This window comes from Baudoinia panamericana (assembly GCF_000338955.1).
Source record: "Baudoinia panamericana UAMH 10762 unplaced genomic scaffold BAUCOscaffold_5, whole genome shotgun sequence".
Taxonomy (NCBI): domain Eukaryota; kingdom Fungi; phylum Ascomycota; class Dothideomycetes; order Mycosphaerellales; family Teratosphaeriaceae; genus Baudoinia; species Baudoinia panamericana.
The window spans coordinates 365,081-382,203 of record NW_006911261.1 but is presented as its reverse complement, the minus strand read 5'-3'; the positions used below and the strand labels follow the sequence as shown (position 1 = coordinate 382,203).

At 54.7% G+C, this 17,123-nt stretch overlaps 8 protein-coding genes across 8 annotated transcripts; 5 read left to right on the top strand and 3 right to left on the bottom strand.

Moving 5' to 3' along the window:
* Positions 1–1,446: 1,446 nt before the first annotated feature.
* On the top strand, positions 1,447–2,419 carry BAUCODRAFT_437478 (uncharacterized protein). Its single transcript, XM_007677446.1, has one exon. It carries the CDS (start codon positions 1,846–1,848, stop codon positions 2,170–2,172), a length of 327 nt encoding a protein of 108 aa, XP_007675636.1. The 5' UTR covers positions 1,447–1,845; the 3' UTR covers positions 2,173–2,419.
* A 1,212-nt stretch (positions 2,420–3,631) lies between these two features.
* On the bottom strand, positions 3,632–4,109 carry BAUCODRAFT_437285 (uncharacterized protein). Its single transcript, XM_007677445.1, has one exon. The coding sequence runs from the start codon at positions 4,026–4,028 to the stop codon at positions 3,786–3,788; it is 243 nt and encodes an 80-aa protein (XP_007675635.1). The 5' UTR covers positions 4,029–4,109; the 3' UTR covers positions 3,632–3,785.
* Positions 4,110–4,124: 15 nt separating this feature from the next.
* Positions 4,125–5,771, bottom strand: BAUCODRAFT_68211 (glycosyltransferase family 4 protein; the record flags this gene model as incomplete). The annotated part of the gene is made up of 2 exons (XM_007677222.1): positions 4,125–5,321; positions 5,547–5,771. 2 exons carry the CDS (start codon positions 5,769–5,771, stop codon positions 4,125–4,127), a joined length of 1,422 nt encoding a protein of 473 aa, XP_007675412.1.
* Positions 5,772–6,673: 902 nt separating this feature from the next.
* On the top strand, positions 6,674–8,597 carry BAUCODRAFT_68459 (uncharacterized protein; the record flags this gene model as incomplete). Its single annotated transcript, XM_007677246.1, has 3 exons — positions 6,674–6,809; positions 6,876–7,300; positions 7,353–8,597. The coding sequence occupies 3 exons, from the start codon at positions 6,674–6,676 to the stop codon at positions 8,595–8,597; spliced, it is 1,806 nt and encodes a 601-aa protein (XP_007675436.1).
* A 733-nt stretch (positions 8,598–9,330) lies between these two features.
* BAUCODRAFT_437239 (uncharacterized protein) lies at positions 9,331–11,159 on the top strand. The gene is made up of 2 exons (XM_007677444.1): positions 9,331–10,131; positions 10,188–11,159. Exons 1-2 carry the CDS (start codon positions 9,555–9,557, stop codon positions 11,063–11,065), a joined length of 1,455 nt encoding a protein of 484 aa, XP_007675634.1. The 5' UTR covers positions 9,331–9,554; the 3' UTR covers positions 11,066–11,159.
* A 258-nt stretch (positions 11,160–11,417) lies between these two features.
* BAUCODRAFT_147239 (uncharacterized protein) lies at positions 11,418–12,714 on the top strand (the record flags this gene model as incomplete). The annotated part of the gene is made up of 6 exons (XM_007677443.1): positions 11,418–11,464; positions 11,513–11,592; positions 11,656–11,724; positions 11,781–12,288; positions 12,351–12,556; positions 12,614–12,714. The coding sequence occupies 6 exons, from the start codon at positions 11,418–11,420 to the stop codon at positions 12,712–12,714; spliced, it is 1,011 nt and encodes a 336-aa protein (XP_007675633.1).
* Positions 12,715–12,877: 163 nt separating this feature from the next.
* On the bottom strand, positions 12,878–14,914 carry BAUCODRAFT_68561 (uncharacterized protein; the record flags this gene model as incomplete). Its single annotated transcript, XM_007677256.1, has 2 exons — positions 12,878–14,698; positions 14,744–14,914. 2 exons carry the CDS (start codon positions 14,912–14,914, stop codon positions 12,878–12,880), a joined length of 1,992 nt encoding a protein of 663 aa, XP_007675446.1.
* Positions 14,915–15,356: 442 nt separating this feature from the next.
* On the top strand, positions 15,357–16,435 carry BAUCODRAFT_437151 (uncharacterized protein). The gene has a single exon (XM_007677442.1). It carries the CDS (start codon positions 15,512–15,514, stop codon positions 16,001–16,003), a length of 492 nt encoding a protein of 163 aa, XP_007675632.1. The 5' UTR covers positions 15,357–15,511; the 3' UTR covers positions 16,004–16,435.
* Positions 16,436–17,123: the final 688 nt, after the last annotated feature.

The window sequence follows — 17,123 nt, the reverse complement described above, 5'->3', positions numbered from 1 at the left end:
GAGCTTCAAATTGGCTTGACGTGGCGCCTCCGGCAGCACAATAACGAACTCCAACGCTTGCTGGTCCTAAGTAGGGGTATCAATGTGACTGTTGGTGAAACCACACTCCACATCAATATATCCTTGTTGCGGAGCACGTCTGTATGTGGCAGTGCACCTGCAGCTAGCTCTCTATTTATCTCTGCACGGATACTGACCCGCTAACAAGCGGTCCAGAGGTATCGAAAATAGTGAGTAAGATCTCTGCTCCGTCGCGTGCTATTCGCGCACCACCAACGTACCGCCATTCAAAAGTGCAATGCCTGCTTCCTGCGTCACATCAAATACACGGCGTTGAATGGCACAGTAGACCCTCAAAAGGACGTTGATTCTAGGTATCTCTGACGCAAGATGAGAACTCCAGGTATTGGTGGTAAGCGTTTACACTACGGCAAAGCTGAGCCTTCAGACACGTCGGTGATGATGGAAGGATTCGACTGACACAAGACGCACCACATGGGTGAAAAAGGAGCACTGCCGGGACTCATTGACGCTGTAATCCATGCGGAAGCGAGTATTGGCGTATGCGGCATAAGCTCGAGCTACGGTTGAATTGCCATCGACACGGGTGCGGTGGTGGACAAGGTCCCTCCCAACTCTGCGATCCCCTCTCTCTGCTTCGTCATTACCTCGCAATGACCCAACATCACAAATAAATCGGGGGCTGGTAACCCTTTCAATCAAGCTCCACGTCAAGATCCTCACATTCGTATGCGCTGAGCAGCGGGCCTGGCCCCTTGATGCGCGCGATCCGCGAGAAGTGATGTTCGATTACGGCTTGCAGCGAACTCCACACCGCTGCTTGTATTCGTGACGGCAGGATGAGGAACACCACATTTATCTTACGCGGTCAGAACTGTAAACTTTGGAACATCCGGTAATGCAAGACAATACCGTCTCATATCGATTTGTAGATGTGTATACCTTTCTCCAGCGTTTCCCTTCACTACCGATGCTCAACTAGATAGTCCAAGTGCTAGACCATGAAGCCTTATGTCGCTGGGTTCCTAGCGCCAAGATCACCAGTCACCTTCATCCGTTGGTATTGTACACCAAGTCGTCAAGGAAGACGACGTCAGTCAAGTTTGCGGCTGTTGTGGCAGGCTGCACGGTAAGGGTGGTGAGGGTGACAAACCCAGAGTCGAAGTACACCTGCTGCATTGCAGTCTTCAGTCCTCCTCCGCTGCCGATCACTGGTGTGTAGGTCACTGATTGGGTCACCGTCTTGCCGTTGGACCTCGTGCCCGTAAAGAGGAGAAGGCACGATATGGGGACGGTGGCGGCCACTCCCACGCCTCGTTCGCAATGCAACCTATATATATGGAGGAAGGCGAGAAGGTTCCACCCGGCGCGTCACCTGCCAAGTCAGCGTGGTCCTTAAAAGTGAGTGACATGGGATACCGTAACTAACCAGATGAACACTGCTTGGTAGAGATTGTTCCCGCACCGTTGAGAACCCGGGACTCAACGCTGTTGTAGATGAAGTTGGGCTGAGAGTGGGCCGTAAGGCCAGCTGCGTTGAGAGAGTAGTTGGCTAGACCAAATGATGTGTAGCAGAGACCTTTGTATGGGCTTGGGGGTTGTTGTAGGTTGGCGGAGTTGAGGAGCACGCTCGCTGGGATGTCGTCCTACTGTATACAATTGCCGTCAGCGCTTATCAACTATGCCTTGAAGGGGAAAGGAAACGTACACTGGCATCGGTCTGCTTTGAATTACGCTCCTCAATGGGGCTTGGGAGGGCTTGGACGAAGGCCGAAAAGCTCGCCAGGATAGCTGTCTCAAGGAACCGCAAGACGGGCGTAGTGTATGCGACAACGTGGTGGTGTCGAAGGTTTGACGGGGCTTGCGGTAAAGGAAAGGAATGCACTCCTTCCTACCTCAAGGGAAGGCCGACCTGTTCATATCTCACCACATGGACGCCACGTAGTGATCGTGGTGGCATGCCGGACCTATCCTGGGGAAGCTGATGTCAGTAGTACAGGCTTCGTAGGTGAGCTAGCAAAAACTGCCTTTCGGCCTCCTGCAACCTCCTCATACTGGCGAACCCGTTACCGGGTGCGCAGATCGACTCGATCGTCGCCGAAGAGAGACCTTACAGACCTACTCAACACTAACATATCGCTTTCCGAATAGTTTGCCAACAACCTCGACACCTGCTTCTTCGAGAGCGTCGCTGTCGACTTGAAGCTGTGTCGTGGTGGGCTGTGTCGTAACCAGTACGGCTTGGTTCGCTTGAGGATGGAGGGGTCTTAACCGTGAAAACAACACCGATCTTCTTCGTCGGGTTGCGTCAGCTACACCGTTGGCAAACCCCTCATTGAGGATAGCGTTGAAGCGGTTGACGGACTGGTTGGCGAGGCATTGCTAGCTAGCTAGTAGATCAGCGGTGCTACTGCATTGCTACAGCTCGCTCCCAGCATATCGGTCGAGCTTCACACATTTGGTGCTGGAGTAGATAGCTCTTTAGCCTCGCGTTAGTGACACTGCTGCTGACACTGGAATGAGACCCGAGGTAGCACGGGACGCTCATCATTGCGCAACTTTTGCCGAATCGCAATCCGTCTTGGAGATGCGACCGACTTCCGTGGAGATGCGTGGGTAGGCTTGGGTGCCAAGGTAGTGCTCCCTTACAGCCATCTGCTGTATATACCTAGTACAGGGCAGCAGGCATTGACATGCAGAGAGTACCTATTTGGCAGGGTATTACGCCACCTCGCCTTATGGCACTGATAGGAACGCAGGACATAAAGGGGCATGGCAGCCGCCGTATACATGCTCGGTGCTGTCGGCTTCTGCACGTACAAGCCGGTATAGAGCGATGCGGTATCATTGCTTACCCAAGAACCGGGGACATGGGAAAAGGCTAACGAAGCTCGGGTAGCGCCTCGCAGTAGTGTACCGTGAAAGCCCCCGTTTCTTGTGTGGCAGGTGGAGTAATGGAGCTCCATGTCACCGACTTGTATTTACTCGGTTTGCTTTGGCTTCCAACAAGATGTGAGAGCAGCCATATGTTACTAGTCGGACTGCAAGCTGCTCATCGTCGTCTCGATGATGCAAGTAAGGCAAAGGAATAACCTGGTCGTAGGAAATTCGAATCATCCCTACCCGTCAGCGATGGAGTGCTGGGGGGAGTCCCAAAAAGGTGAGGAGCACCCGAGCGAGCGGCAGTGCGGCCTCCATCGTTACAGGCTGGGTAGCCAGCCAGAGTGTCTACAGGCAGTAGAAGTACAGCGCCCAACAGTAAAGCAACCTTTTCCTCCCGCGGTGCAAGAGCTATCCAGCGCTCACCAACCCGCCACTGCCTCAACAACGGTCTCCAAGTCCGCTCGGTCTTCATGCTCCGAGGAAGGTGTGCTCGAGCACAGGTGCGACCGGCCAAGCAAGGAGGCAACGTCTCTACGACCTAACAAACCACAATGCCGTATGCATATACGTTGAGCAAGCCGTAAATTTTCCCGAAAGGTACTGTGACGTCGTCACGGCGACGCCTCGGTGGGAAGACGGCGCGATCCTGGGCCTTAACTACACTTGACGAGTTTGAGATGTACCTCAAGATCAATGCCGAGCACGTTTCGTGGTGGTGAAGGCCACTGCACCTTACATGAATGTCGCTAACGGCGAAGCGCGTGCGCGTAGTTGCGCATTTGCGAGCATATATCTACGCGGACACTTGAGGCTGCGCAGAGAGGCCGTAACATGACTGGATCAATCGTGGCAAGAGTAAAGGCTGATGGATGATGGGGGAGTCAAATATGGTGGCCCTTGAATGTTTCCATAAACGAGGAACGGTGACGCCCTGCAGTGAGCGGATAGCTGGTATGAATTCCACAGTCGTAATCTTCGAGGTGAGAATGTTTCAGCTGTCTGGCCAAGCATGAGGTGTCTCGTTCTATTAGCTTCGACGAGAAGTCCGCTCCGCTCCGTCTCCGTATACGAGGCATGGGCCGTACTTTCCCAAGATACGTGTACAAGCCACGAGTGCACATCATTACCGCGTCCCAGGTTCGCCACTTCCTTTTTCCTAAACCGAGCCGTGATACGTTACCCGCCCACTTCAAACGCCAGTCGCTAGTCTGAACGGCCTCTTATTTCTTGACCACCTTCGTCTTCGTTAAAAACCCATGCACGAGACCGCAAGCAAGCATGGGTATCACCGCAATGAACCAAAACACCCAAACAATGCCCACCGCAAAATACACGCCCGCCATATTCGCCCACGTGCCGTAAAAACCAGCGACCTTCTTCTCCTGCGCCGTCTTGGCAGGCTGCTCGTCGAAGACGGCCGCCAGCTCAAGCGCGACTTGGTTGTTGATCTTATCCCACGTCGTGTTGAGCGCCTGCACGCGCGCGTTCTCCGCCATCTCGCTGCGGAGAGCGGAGCCAGTGGCGAGTCGGCGCGCGTGCGAGACGAAGGCGTCGAGGTCGTGTGGTGGTGTTAGGAAGCCAGACTGCCCGTGCTTGACTGTCTCCGAGGGCCCGCCTTCATCACGGGCTATGACCGGTACACCCGAGGCCATCGATTCCAGCACCACGAGGCCGAATGTCTCCGTGATGGAGCAATGCAGGAACACATCGGCCGCGGCGTACTGGTGCGCCAGCGCTTCGCCGCGGAGCATGCCGGTGAAGATGACCTGCTCCTCGAGGCCTTTGAAGTAATTTTTCACCTCTTGCATAACCGCTGGGTTCTTGTTACCACCCACGATCAGCAGCTTGAACGCCAGACCGCTCTCCTTGAGCTTCCGCGCCGCGTTTGCCAGGAATTCGAAACCCTTCTCCGGCGCAATGCGGCAGATGCACGCGAAGATGATCTCACCATTGGGAGCGATCTCTTTTCGGTAAGCCTCGTCGCGCCGACCGGGATTGAACAACTCAGTATCGACTCCACGGCCGAGCTGTCTCATCTTATGAGACGGCGCGCCGGTCCGCTCCATGTACTTGCGGACATAGGCGGATGGGTAGAATATTGTGCGTACGCACGGTGCACGAAAGAGGTAACCCTGCACGATCGAGAGTAGGTATACGCCATAGTCATCCAATGGCTTGGGAAAGAGTATCTCGGCGTACGCGGAAAGGTCTGTTTGGAAATTGAGGAATGTCGGTGGCGGATTGTCGATCTGTCGTAGCTGAATGAGGAATTGGAAGCCAACAGAAGCCGGGCTCGCAAGGTAGATGATGTCTGGATTGAACGTCTTCTGATAAACAACGCCGAGCCGGAAAGGGTACGCCACGGTCAAGTCTGGGTTGTACGGGAGAGGGTAGCCTTGCAATCGGTATTCTGGGTTCTGGCGACCTGACTTGTCGAGCTCGGGCTTCTTCTTGCCTTCGCCGCTCTTGCTGCGTCGAATCATGGGCGTGTTGCGGGCTTGACTCGAACCTTGCAGTAAAGGCTGAGTCTGCTCCTTGTTCGCTTCATTGCGGTCGAAGTGGAATTGCCAAGACCCGCCAATGGCACGTGATGCCAGTGATGAAGATTTGGCCTCGATCGAACGTACCCAATCGGGGTTCACTATGGGCTGTCGTTGCGGTTTTGACTCGTTTGCATTGATGGGTTGGCCCTTATAGAAAGGCGCGCAGGTGGCGACGTTGACTCCATTGCTGCGCAGATAGTCCACCAGCATGCCCGTCGTTCTGCTCACACCATTGACGGGTCCTAGCGATTCAGTGGCAAGCAAGACCTTCTTGCCAATGAGCTGTTTCGGAAAGTCTGGGTTCGGGGTGTACTCGGTCGCCATGCTGGGCGGCAACTGTCTTTTGAGTCTCAAGAACGGTTTGGTCGCGCGACATACGCACGCTGCTCACTGCGGCAAAGTGGTTGTTTACAACATGCTGCTATAAGTTTGGAAGATGATGTACTCAATCACACATGAGGCTGATGCGGGTGATGTTTAGTAGTGTAAGGCTGGTGGTCAGCGAGCTCTCAGGGCGGTGAGTAGAGGATGGCGTGAGCTATAGGTAATCTAAGCCCGACAAGATCTGGCAGCAGGGCGTCGTGATGATGTTGTTGGCTGTCCTTCTATGGTCACGTTGAGCGGAAGGGTGGTAGTGCTCGCTCACATTCCTACGTCCTTTCGCCAACAATTCAGGCACGGGCTTCGAGAGACTCGCTCTGATTGGTTCACCGATTAGTGAGCGATGGCGACAAAGCCGCCGGGGTGAATGGCGGATGTTTCTTTGACGCCGAATGCGCTTCTTGTGGGTTGGCCTCGGCGCCCAAGTGCGGCTTCTGTATGCAGTGCGCTCATGTTTCCTGTTGCATTCGCACTCACACGAGCACCTTGACTTGCTACAATCACCGCAGCATTTTATTGAACAGTCTGCCTCTCGACATCCAGACTCTCGCGTGGCATCAGTGACGCTTGCCGCTTCACGGCTTAGCCTCGAGCCACAGAGCCGCGCTGGACCCTTGGAGACCCCTCGCTCTCGCATCAATTCCAAGCCGTCAGTTTAGTTGAGAATGACCAGTTGGCTCACCGACGCTGCTGCCTCCATGGCCGGTATGTCTGAGCAAACACCTTCACTCGGTCGCAGTGACGACAGCGCCTACTCCGCCGGTCCAACGACGCCCTCCTCCGACAGATCACCCACCATGCATGCTTACAGCATACCGCCAAACATGCCGCCACCATCAATAGACATGATCTCACTGCCTCAACGGGTTGGCACGCCGCAGCCGTCGCAGCTCCATGCTGCACTCCCCGATATTATGGATCCCGAGACAGCGGCGAACGTACCCATCCGCACGGTTTGCTGCATTGGCGCCGGCTACGTTGGTAGGTCATACGAGTCGAAGTGCTCTATCCAAGATTCACTGAGCAGCTAACTGATGAGCTATACAGGTGGCCCGACAGCAGCGGTTCTTGCTCTGCACAACCCTCACGTGCGCGTGGTAGTCGTGGACCGGGATCAGAAGCGCATAGATGCATGGAAAGGCCGGCATCTGCCCATTCACGAGCCTGGACTTGGCGACGTCGTGAGAGCGGCGAGAGATGGCACGAGTGACATTGAAGCGGGCACGGAGGCGGCGCGACAACCCAATCTCTTCTTTTCGACTGCGTGCATAGAAACGATTAAGGAGGCGGACATCTGTCTGATCAGTGTCAACACACCAACCAAGTTACGGGGTGTTGGCGCTGGTCGCGCGACCGACATGGCTGCCTTCGAGGGTGCGTGTCGCGACGTTGCCATGTATGCGAAACCAGGCTGCATATTGGTTGAGAAGAGTACCGTGCCTTGCAAGACAGGGCAGCTGATCAAGGATATTGTATGTCTACAGGAACGCAGGGCAGGGGACGGTTCACTGATATGTTTCGCAGATGGAGGCGCACCGCCCTGGCGTCGTCTTCCCAGTCCTGTCCAATCCGGAATTTCTATCAGAAGGTACGGCTGTGCGCGACCTCATGCAGCCTGATCGCGTGGTCATTGGCTCCGAGTCTACAATCTCTGGCCACCGCGCTGCGGCTGCGCTCGCGAATCTGTACGCTGCTTGGGTTCCGCGGTCAAGGATCGCTCCGATCAACATCTGGTCTTCCGAACTGTGCAAGCTTGCCGCCAACGCAATGCTCGCACAGCGCATCAGCAGCATCAACTCCATTTCCGCCATTTGCGAGAAGACGGGTGCAGACGTCGGCGAGATCGCAAAGTCCGTTGGCATGGACCCAAGGATAGGGCCGCAGTTCTTGAAGGCTGGCCTCGGCTTTGGTGGTTCCTGCTTCCGGAAAGATATCGCTTCGCTGACATATCTCTCGGAGTCTTTGGGTTTGCCAGAGGTGGCGGCATACTGGCAGCAAGTTCTAACAATGAACAACTTCCAGCGGGACAGGTTTGCGCGCCATGTCATCGCAACGCTTAACAACTCGTTGCGCGGCAAGAAGGTGACCATCCTGGGCTATGCCTTCAAGAAGAACACAGGCGATGCGCGCGAGTCGCCAGCGCTTGACGTCATCCGCATACTACTCGAAGAAGGCCCAAAGAGCATCGCCATCTTCGACCCGCTATGTAGCGAGGCAGACATCAAGCATGAACTCAGCGTGCTCGAAAAGGACTTCGCTGTGTGCAAGCCAGACGGGCCAGTGGAAGTGCTCCAGGACCCGTACACGGCATGCGCCGACAGCAACGCAGTCCTTGTGCTTACCGACTGGGACATGTTTAAGAACACGAAGCCCGCACCAGCACCTACAAAGCCTACACTTGCGGAAAGCTACGATGGAGCAACACCCACCGGCGTCCTGCATATCACACCAAAGCTCGAGCAAACAAACCTGAACAGCAAACCTCCAACCCCACCACGGACACCTAAGATTTCACCTTTACCCGCCGACATCGCCTGCCGGTTAATACCAGAACCAAGCTGCCCTATCGATTGTACGGAGTGCGAAAGCTCCGTGACTTCCGGCAAACCGTTCGAGAAAGACATCACTACTCCCCTCCACTGGAACGATATTTCCAAGATCGTAAAAGAGCCAAGGTGGATCTTCGACGGTCGAAATATTCTCGACCCTCGCGCCATGGTCGGCATGGGCTTCAGACTAGAGACACTGGGACGGGCGAGCATGTACTAAGCGTCGACTTTGCGGCAGCATGCGAGCTGACCAAGAGTGCTTCAACGCACTTGCCGGCGCGTTAATCGAGCTTCAGCATACGGCGTTTACTGTTGGTTCAGCGGCATAGCCTGGTGTTGGTGGGTATTCGCCGGCGACTCACAAGTTTTGCCAGGCTTTCTTCCTACCGTACAGAGTCGTTTTATCCATAGGATCGGCAATTTATCGATACTGTTTCGCTCCGCAGTCTAAGAAAGCGCCTAGAGAGTGAGCTCACGTGATGGCGCGTTTACGCCAAGGCCGGACGCTAGCTTCACGCGTGAACTTCGACATTGCGCCACTCTTACTTCTTGCGCAAACTGCATTGCTCGGACACGACATCAGTCAATTGAAGCGATGTGGCATGCTAGAAATACCATCATTAACTCCTGGCCCAGTCGTCCATAGTGACTCCATCACCACGGTGTCTCGGCAAGCGTCCTCACAGCAGGCCTGCGAAAATCCTATTGACACCCAAATACGGTTGTGATGGTATCAGCCATGGCCACATCGTACAAGGAGCCTCAAAGCACCCTCGCCGTAGCGTACTGAGCTGTTCCTGCTAATGAGCGTGGGACGTGAGGATTAGTGTCTGCTACTTCCGACATCTTGTTTGACTCGCCTATTGAGAACGGCAAGTTTATTGACATTTACGCCTATGTTCACGCTTATTGCTGTTATTGACCATCGCGGTGTTTCACGTACTTCCTCTCTACGAACTGCCTGAAGACGATCGTTTCCCTTGCATCCTCATCTGTTCCCGTACGATCCTCATCTTGGCAAACTCCTACATCACGGCTTGTTTATTATCCTCCGTTACGAAGCTACAGAGATCCTACCACTAAGAGCACAGTCTACGGCGATCTCCAGTATCGCACTCAGGCGACTAAAAGTGGTCCGACGGCACTGAACTTTGCGGCAAGCGCTTGCATTGTAGACATGGCAGCGGCATCCGCAGACATAACATCCACCACGCCTTATGCTGCCTCTATCATATTCGCCACGGCGAGTCTACTCGTTACACTGCTCATCATCCCGCCAATGTGCTGGCACTACCGCAACCGCAACATTGGAGCTACCCTACTCGTTGGTTGGACCGTGGCGATGAACTTCTTAGCCTTCCTCAACGCGCTCATCTGGTCGAACGATATCATCCCGAGCTGGTACGATGGGGTGGGGCTGTGCGATGTCGAGGTCAAGGCCCAGATGGCATGGGGCGTTGCTGCTCCGGCAGCGTTGGCGAGCGTGCTCCGCGCCTTGGCCAACGCTATGGACACGAATCGAGCCACGCTCGTCAAGTCCAAGGCGCAGAAGAAGAGGGATCTGGCGATCGACCTTACGCTATGCATTGGCTTTCCGGCGCTGCAGATGCTGTTCCATTACATCGTGCAGTCCTCACGCTACTACATCCTCGGAATCATTGGCTGTGTGGCATCTGTCAGCCAAACGTGGCTTACGACCTTACTCATGCACATCCCGCCGATTATCTGGACGGTCGTCGATGTGTACTTCGCAAGTGAGTTGGCAATCTCGTAACCGACACTGCCATCCAGCCGTGCTAACAGCTTGCAGTCGTCATTATGCTCCGCCTCTGCCGATACCGCCTATCCTTCGCTGCTATCTTGGACAATAGCAATATGACCAAATACCGCTTCCTGCGCCTATACATCTTCTGCATCGTCCTGATCATAGCGTTCGTGCCGATCCAGACCTTCGTGCTCTACCAGAACCTGATTCAGGACTACCAACCTTTCAAATGGCACAACGTTCACAATCCGACCACCTGGAACACCGTCATCATGATTCCCAGCAACGGCCATATTCTGTACGAAGGCTACCTTTGGCTGGGTGCAGGCATCGTCATATTCATCTTCTTCGGCCTTGGCAAGGATGCTGTGGCCATGTATCGCTCAGGCTTGCTTGCTGCGGGCTTTGGCCGAGTCTTCCCAAGTCTGCAGCCGGGTCACAGCGGACGGAGTTCTGTCGCGGGGACGATCAGCTCGTTCGGCAGCAAGGCGAGGTTGCTGTTCAGTCGTGGAGCATCGATCCCATCATTCCACAAGGCCTCGTACACGTCACAATCGACAATATCCGAACCCGAGGTTCCGCAATCGCCGAAGACGGTGCGGCGGCCACAGTCCACGGCTTCAGCAAAAGCTGCAACAGAGACAACAGCCCATGAGGATTTGGAGAGGGCTCAGCCGGGTCGGTTGACATCGTCACTAATAGATCGGATATCGATGTGGTTCAGAACGACGAAGTCGACTGAGGCAGACCTACCGCTAGCTCCCATGCGCGAGGGACGTTCACCATCCAGTCGGAACTCGACAGGTGTCAGGTCCACAGTGAAAGGTCGTCGCAATGGTGTGGAGATCGTGGTGAGCAAGGAAGTGAGGCAGGCAAGTGAGACTGCGGAGACGCTGCCGTCGACGACCTTCGGACAGGCTTGAGCAGCACGGTCAGCGTTCCATCTTTGCTTCCTGGTCTGGCGGCTTTGACCGTAATGCAGTATTGCACTAGCCTGGCTGTGTATAGTCAGAGGCAATGAGCGTTCCCAATTCGACACAGCGTATCTTTGCGGGTCATCTGGCAGTTGCCGACCTCGGTCTTGCACGTGAACAAGCCCCACTCCAATGGAATGATGTCGGCTTTCCATCGTTGTACTTCCTTCACGTATCTTCAAACGTTGCACGTGTCAATTGTCGTGAGATTGTATGTTACTGGTTGGACGCTGCTTGTCCTGTGGCCCTCCACTTCTCTACATTGCGCCCTCTCGTGCCGGCATCATCAGCATCGTCAACAATGTCAAGTTTCACATTGGCATCAGATCTGAAGCTTGATGCGAGCAAGTAGGTAATCGTTGTAGATTATCGATCAGGCGTTGATGGACACGATAGGTTTGATCCGAAAGCAATCGACAAAGCAACAAAGAAGAACAACGATGCGCTTATCAAAGTCCAGCAAAGCATACCAAAATGTACGGCAAGTCCTCGACAGCGGTCATGACAAATCCACCTACTGACGTGGAGCTGTCTTGCAGGGTGGGAAGTGGGCGCCGAGAAGTTCAGACAAATGAGGTGGAACGGCGAGACTCCACTACCGAAGCCGGGTATGTCAATCCTGCTTAAAACCACGACCTGAGCCATGCTTAAGTGCAATGTACAGTCGTCCTCGAATCGGGCAAGAACATCAAGCTGCCGTCCCGGGAGTCCGGACGTGAGATCCCATGCCGTGTCTTCCAACCTAAAGACGGCAAGCCGAAAGGAGTCTTCTACCATATCCACGGCGGCGGTTGGGTCCTCCAAAGCGAACACCACCAAGACATAATGCTCGACTACCTTGCCAACCACACCCAACTGGCCGTCTTATCTGTTGGTTACCGTCTTGCACCCGAGCATCCATATCCGGCTGGCAACGAGGATTGCTTTGATGTTGCCGATTACCTTGTCGACAACGCCGAGAAAGACTACGGCGCCCCGTTGCTATTCATGGGCGGCGACAGCGCAGGCGGACATCTAAGCGCTTTGACCTGCTACCACCTCCTCAATTCCAGACCGAAGTTCGCCTTCAAGGGGCTCGTGCTTAACTTCGGCGCCTACGACCTAAGTGGCTTCCTCCCGCAAGCCTGGACTTTCGACCTGCCACTTGTTCTGGACGTACAGATCATGGAGAAGTTCATCACGTCCCTTTTACCTTCACATCGCGGACTAACAAGCTGACGGAGGATGCGTGCAGTTACAGAGAAGCGTACCTACCAGGCAAGACCCAGGATCAGCGCCGGGATATGTGGATCAGTCCGTTCTTCGCCGATCTGACGAAGATGAAGCTGCCGTCTGCGCTATTCACTTGCGGCACGCTTGATTGCTTGTTGGACGATAGTGTGCTCATGGCGGCGAAGTGGCAGATGAGTGGCGCGGAAGGGATATTGAAGGTGTACCCGGGTAAGCAGGGTCAACTCGTGACCATTTAGCCATCTTTGATTGATGACGAGACGGTAGGTGCACCTCACGGCTTCGTGTTCTTTCCTCCAGGAGATAATTCGCCGGAGACGCAGAAGGCGTTGGATGACATTACGACGTACGTCAACGAGCGAATGTAGGCGACTGAGGTGCGATGCTTTGCAGACTATCACAACGACCGCCAGCCGGATATGGTCATCACTCTGCGGTGCTTTGCTTACCCAGCATCCTCTCAGTCTCTGGCCACGACATTCTTCCCAACCGCCGGCTCGTTGCTCTCAACCACTGCTTCTTCGACTTCCGTTACTTTACAGCCTTCGCCTGTTCCTTTTTCGCTCTCGGGTCAATACCTTTCCTCCTCAACTGTTTTTTCAGACTCCTCTCAATCAACTCCGCATCCACATCATCATCGTCCCAGCCTCCGAACCCATCTTCCACAACATCGCCATTCTCGTCCACCTCCACACCAGTTCCATCCTCCATGCCATGCACTTCTTCCTCCGTCCTTGCGCCGTTGACAAGTCGTTCCTTCTCCGCCACAGTTCCCTGCGCCCTCACAGCCCCAACCGGCGTAGGCCCAGTCTTCTTCAACTTAGCAACAAAGAAGCCGTCAACATTGTAGGCATGCGGGTAGAAACGCCTCGTTTCCTTCATACTAGGATGGAAGCGCTTGCCCATATACTTCACAAACCCTTCCCTCCCAAACACCAACCCTGTACTCACGAGCCGCACATTGGGTCGTTTGTTGAGCACGTACTGCACCACCTGCTCATTCTCCTCCACCGTTACGGAGCAGGTGGAGTAGACTATGTAGCCACCGGTTTTGGAAGCGTGATCGACAGAGTCGATGGCTGAGAGGAGTAGTTGTTTCTGCAGATGCGGCAAGCGTAAGAAGTCTTCAGGTGTTTTGTGCGTCTTCACACTGGCGTCCTTCGCAATCACACCGGTACCCGAGCAAGGCGCATCAAGGAGCACGCGGTCGAACCCACCCATCACTCTCGGAAACTCGAGGGCGGAGTAGTTGCACACTATTGTGTTCTTTACTCCCATCCGATGGATGTTGCCTATTAGTGCCTTCGCGCGAGACTTGTTCGCGTCGTTGGCAAAGATGCAGCCTGTATTACGCATCAACGCCGCCATATGCGTTGTTTTGCCACCCGGAGCAGCGGCCATATCAAGACACCTCTCGTGCTCTTGTGGTGCTAGCGCCATGACGGGCAGGAAAGAACTCGCAGCCTGCAAAATGTACTGACCGGCCAGGTATTCCGGCGTTGCGCCCAACGGCACCTGGGACTCGAAGATTTGCAGGCCCACTTTTGACCATTTGCCAACAGGCTCAAGTGTGACACCGCGATTGATAAGCGCATGGGCAAGATTGCGACGGTGGGTGCGAAGGGTGTTGGTGCGGATTACCATGGGCCTGGGAGTCTCGTTGGCATCGAAGAAGGCAAGGGCTTCTTGGGGCGGGAAGAGAGAAAACAGTTTAGTAGCGAGGAATGGCGAGTAGCCGTAGTAGGTGCTTATGTCGTTTAAGAGAGCCTGTGTATAGTCTGCGCGGCTCCGGGCTGGATCGTGGAGTTCTTTGAAATTGCTGAGTACGCGAACCGTTTCTGTAATCCGAGTACGCAGTAGCTGCAAGTCCGGAGCCAGCATTCTCATCTTTACACCATCCGCTTCGTCGTCCTGCGGGAGGTCAGCGGGAGCAATGTTCGTCTGCATAGCGTCTTCCGCCAATTCTGCGTCAGCCTCTGCGTCCTCCTGCGCCTTCTCTCTGTCCAGCTGTCGCGACAGGCCGGCAATGTTCGCGGCCGTGAGGGTCTCCTCCGCGTCGGAGTCGTCGTCCTCCGACCACACGCCTTTCTGCACGACTTGGTCGTCATCCAGTACATCGTCATCCGCTTCCAGGTCTGACGGCGCATTCGCGAAGTCATCCGCATCACTATCGAAAGTCTCGTCGTCGTCGTCAAGACCGTCCAATCCATCTTCGACGACACCGTCCAGTTCGTCCTCCATGACATCAGGATCATCGACAGCGTCGCCTCCGAGGTCCACGAAACCGTCCTCCTCATCTTGGTCTGCATTTCGCATCGATGTTAAAGGCTTCTTGGCAGGTTTCTGCTGCGACTTGAAGTTGCCCTTGGTACTTTGCTTTCCGGCCGAGTTGGCCACAGGCCTGCTTATACCGTTCACTTTGCCATTCCGTGCCGGTGCATCGTCGCTTCTCCGCTGCTTCTTCACCGAGCCCTTCGTGGGAGCAGCCAGCTTCCGTTTCTTGTTAAGCAAACCCTCGTCCAGCGGCGGCGGCGGACCCTGCTTTTGCATACGACGCGACGGTGCCATGATCTTCACACCAAGACAACCTTTTCTAGCATTACAAATATATGTTCTTGCGATGCGTTGACAGACGACGGTTTCTTCTTCAATACAGAAAATGCTTCGACTTGGACGGAAGCATTCCGCTGCGAACTCTTGGCGCGCTTTGGCACCCAGTGCAGACTTACGTTCGATCCGGCCGCGGCAAACTTCACCTCCAGCACAACCTCGTACGATCTTGCCCATGACGACCGACGCTGCTGGGTGCAGACTGCTTCCCCGAACAATCACTTGGTATGGGGAGCCAGTCTGATGTCGGCCTTCTGGTTCGGCATAAGGCGCGGAGATCAGCACTGACAGGGTAGCGGGCCTGTATATGGCGAAACTAATACCTCTTGCTACTCTGACTCTATATACTCCCTTTCCTACCTCTCCTACACCGTTCTTCCCGCTTTCCAGTTCAAGAATACTTGTCATGTCTCACGGTTGCGAGGGTGAGAGCCATGGTAAGCGTGCCCGTTAACCAGAGCCGCCTCCGTCTCGCAACGTTTTATCCGGTCAACGTCAAGTACTCTACAAAAGCCAACATCAACGACGGAACAAGCTGGGACGGACTCCCGAACGATGATGCTGAAGCAGTACATGAAAATTGCACTCGCTGTTCGCTTTTTGCAAGCTTACCAGCGGAATGATGAGGAAGAAGATCCACATCTGCAGGTCGAGCATCGCTTCAAGGATCTGTTTGGGCTGGAAATACCTCCGATTCTAGATCCAAGTCTCATTGATCCGGACGTGTTCCAGCATGTTCACCTTCTCCACATCCATGAGGAACCACGCCTTCATTGGCGAGTCTGGCACTGCCAGCATAACTCCCAATCTAATCACCACCGTGAATACCACCACCACCAAAGACATAAGCCGCCACCCCGCATACGTCGTAAGGGGAGACGGGGTGACGTGCTGGAAGGCCCAGGAGATGAGGCCCCCGAAGATAATCCGCCACCCTGCATACGTTGCAAAGGGAGACCAGGTGACGTACTGGAAGGCCCAGGAGGTGAGGCCCCCGAAGATCTGGCCAAGGCCAGAGCCGCAAATACTAATATGAGAACCGAATGATTTGCTCCTCCTGTGTTACCACTGCGTGGTGATGAGCATCAGGCTAGAAGGAACGGCAGATCCGAAGATGCCGCTCAAGACGCGCAAGGCGACGAGAGTGGTGTATTCGTGCAAAGCCATGTGGCAAATGGTCACGATGCCCCAAGCAGTGAGGCTGAAGCCGAGCTATTATAAGACCGTGAAGGAAAGATACTCGGAAGGCATCATCATGGAGGCTTGCTGGGGTGGGGAAGGAAGTAAGGTGTTGTGCTGCGACCCCATCGCAACACGAGTGGCAAGGTAGCTTGCTGCCATACAGCAGCTCGCGGTGTATATCCTGTTATAAGGATCCCTGCCGAGACACACATTGAGCAGAACAAAATCCTCAGATCGTTGGTGGCGCTGGAGTTGATGTGACTGCCTCTATAGTCTTTTCCTGTAGCAGTAACTCGGAAGCAGGTAATGGGCGCGGATGCAAATCCAAACGGCAGACTGCTCTGTGCCGTCTAGAGTCTCTGCGAAGCTGTGGTGGGATTGAAGATTGCCTTCTTGACTAACCCCGCTGATCTGCAGCTCCTCCACTTTCGACGTATAGCGCTGTAGCGAGGTTGTCGCAGCCAGCCTCATTTCGATCTTCGAGCAGCATTATATTGCGGCATCTGTCTCCATACCTACCTTCAAGACCTGGCTCGTAGCCTGCTGGCGATTAACATCGCTCGGCAATCCACTCCGTGTATTGTCCGGTGACAAGAGGAAATCCGCCATAATGAAGCCTCCAGCGACCTCATTCCTGAAGTTGTCCTACCCGGCCGACCGTGTTGTCCTTTGCACAATGTCACGCGAGAAAGGTGCACTTCGCCCATAACCTGACGGCGGAATCGACTGACAGGCTCTACAGATCTCAACTGCACTAATGCGGCGGCGATCCTGGAAATGACTGCATTCTTCCGATGGTTCGACGAGGAGCCATCGTTGTCCGTGGCGATCCTCACCGGGCTTGGCAACAAGGCATTCTCTACTGGCGCCGACTTAAAGGAGTGGAACACCAAAGTCGCTCAAGCTGTCAGAGAAGGCAAAGATCCTAATGGTGTCGGCCCGGGTAATGTTCCGGGCGCGGAGGCTCTGTCTAACCGCAAGGGTA

What these genes read in the sequence shown, in the direction of transcription:
- BAUCODRAFT_437239 (XM_007677444.1), top strand. Translation starts at nt 9,555, where the DNA reads ATGGCAGCGGCATCCGCAGACATAACATCCACCACGCCTTATGCTGCC. An exon ending in CGTCGATGTGTACTTCGCAA is followed by an intron (nt 10,132 to 10,187) that starts GTGAGTTGGCAA and finishes AACAGCTTGCAG; the next exon opens with TCGTCATTATGCTCCGCCTC.
- BAUCODRAFT_437151 (XM_007677442.1), top strand. Translation starts at nt 15,512, where the DNA reads ATGATGCTGAAGCAGTACATGAAAATTGCACTCGCTGTTCGCTTTTTG.
- BAUCODRAFT_437285 (XM_007677445.1), bottom strand. Translation starts at nt 4,028, where the DNA reads ATGATGTGCACTCGTGGCTTGTACACGTATCTTGGGAAAGTACGGCCC.
- BAUCODRAFT_437478 (XM_007677446.1), top strand. Translation starts at nt 1,846, where the DNA reads ATGCGACAACGTGGTGGTGTCGAAGGTTTGACGGGGCTTGCGGTAAAG.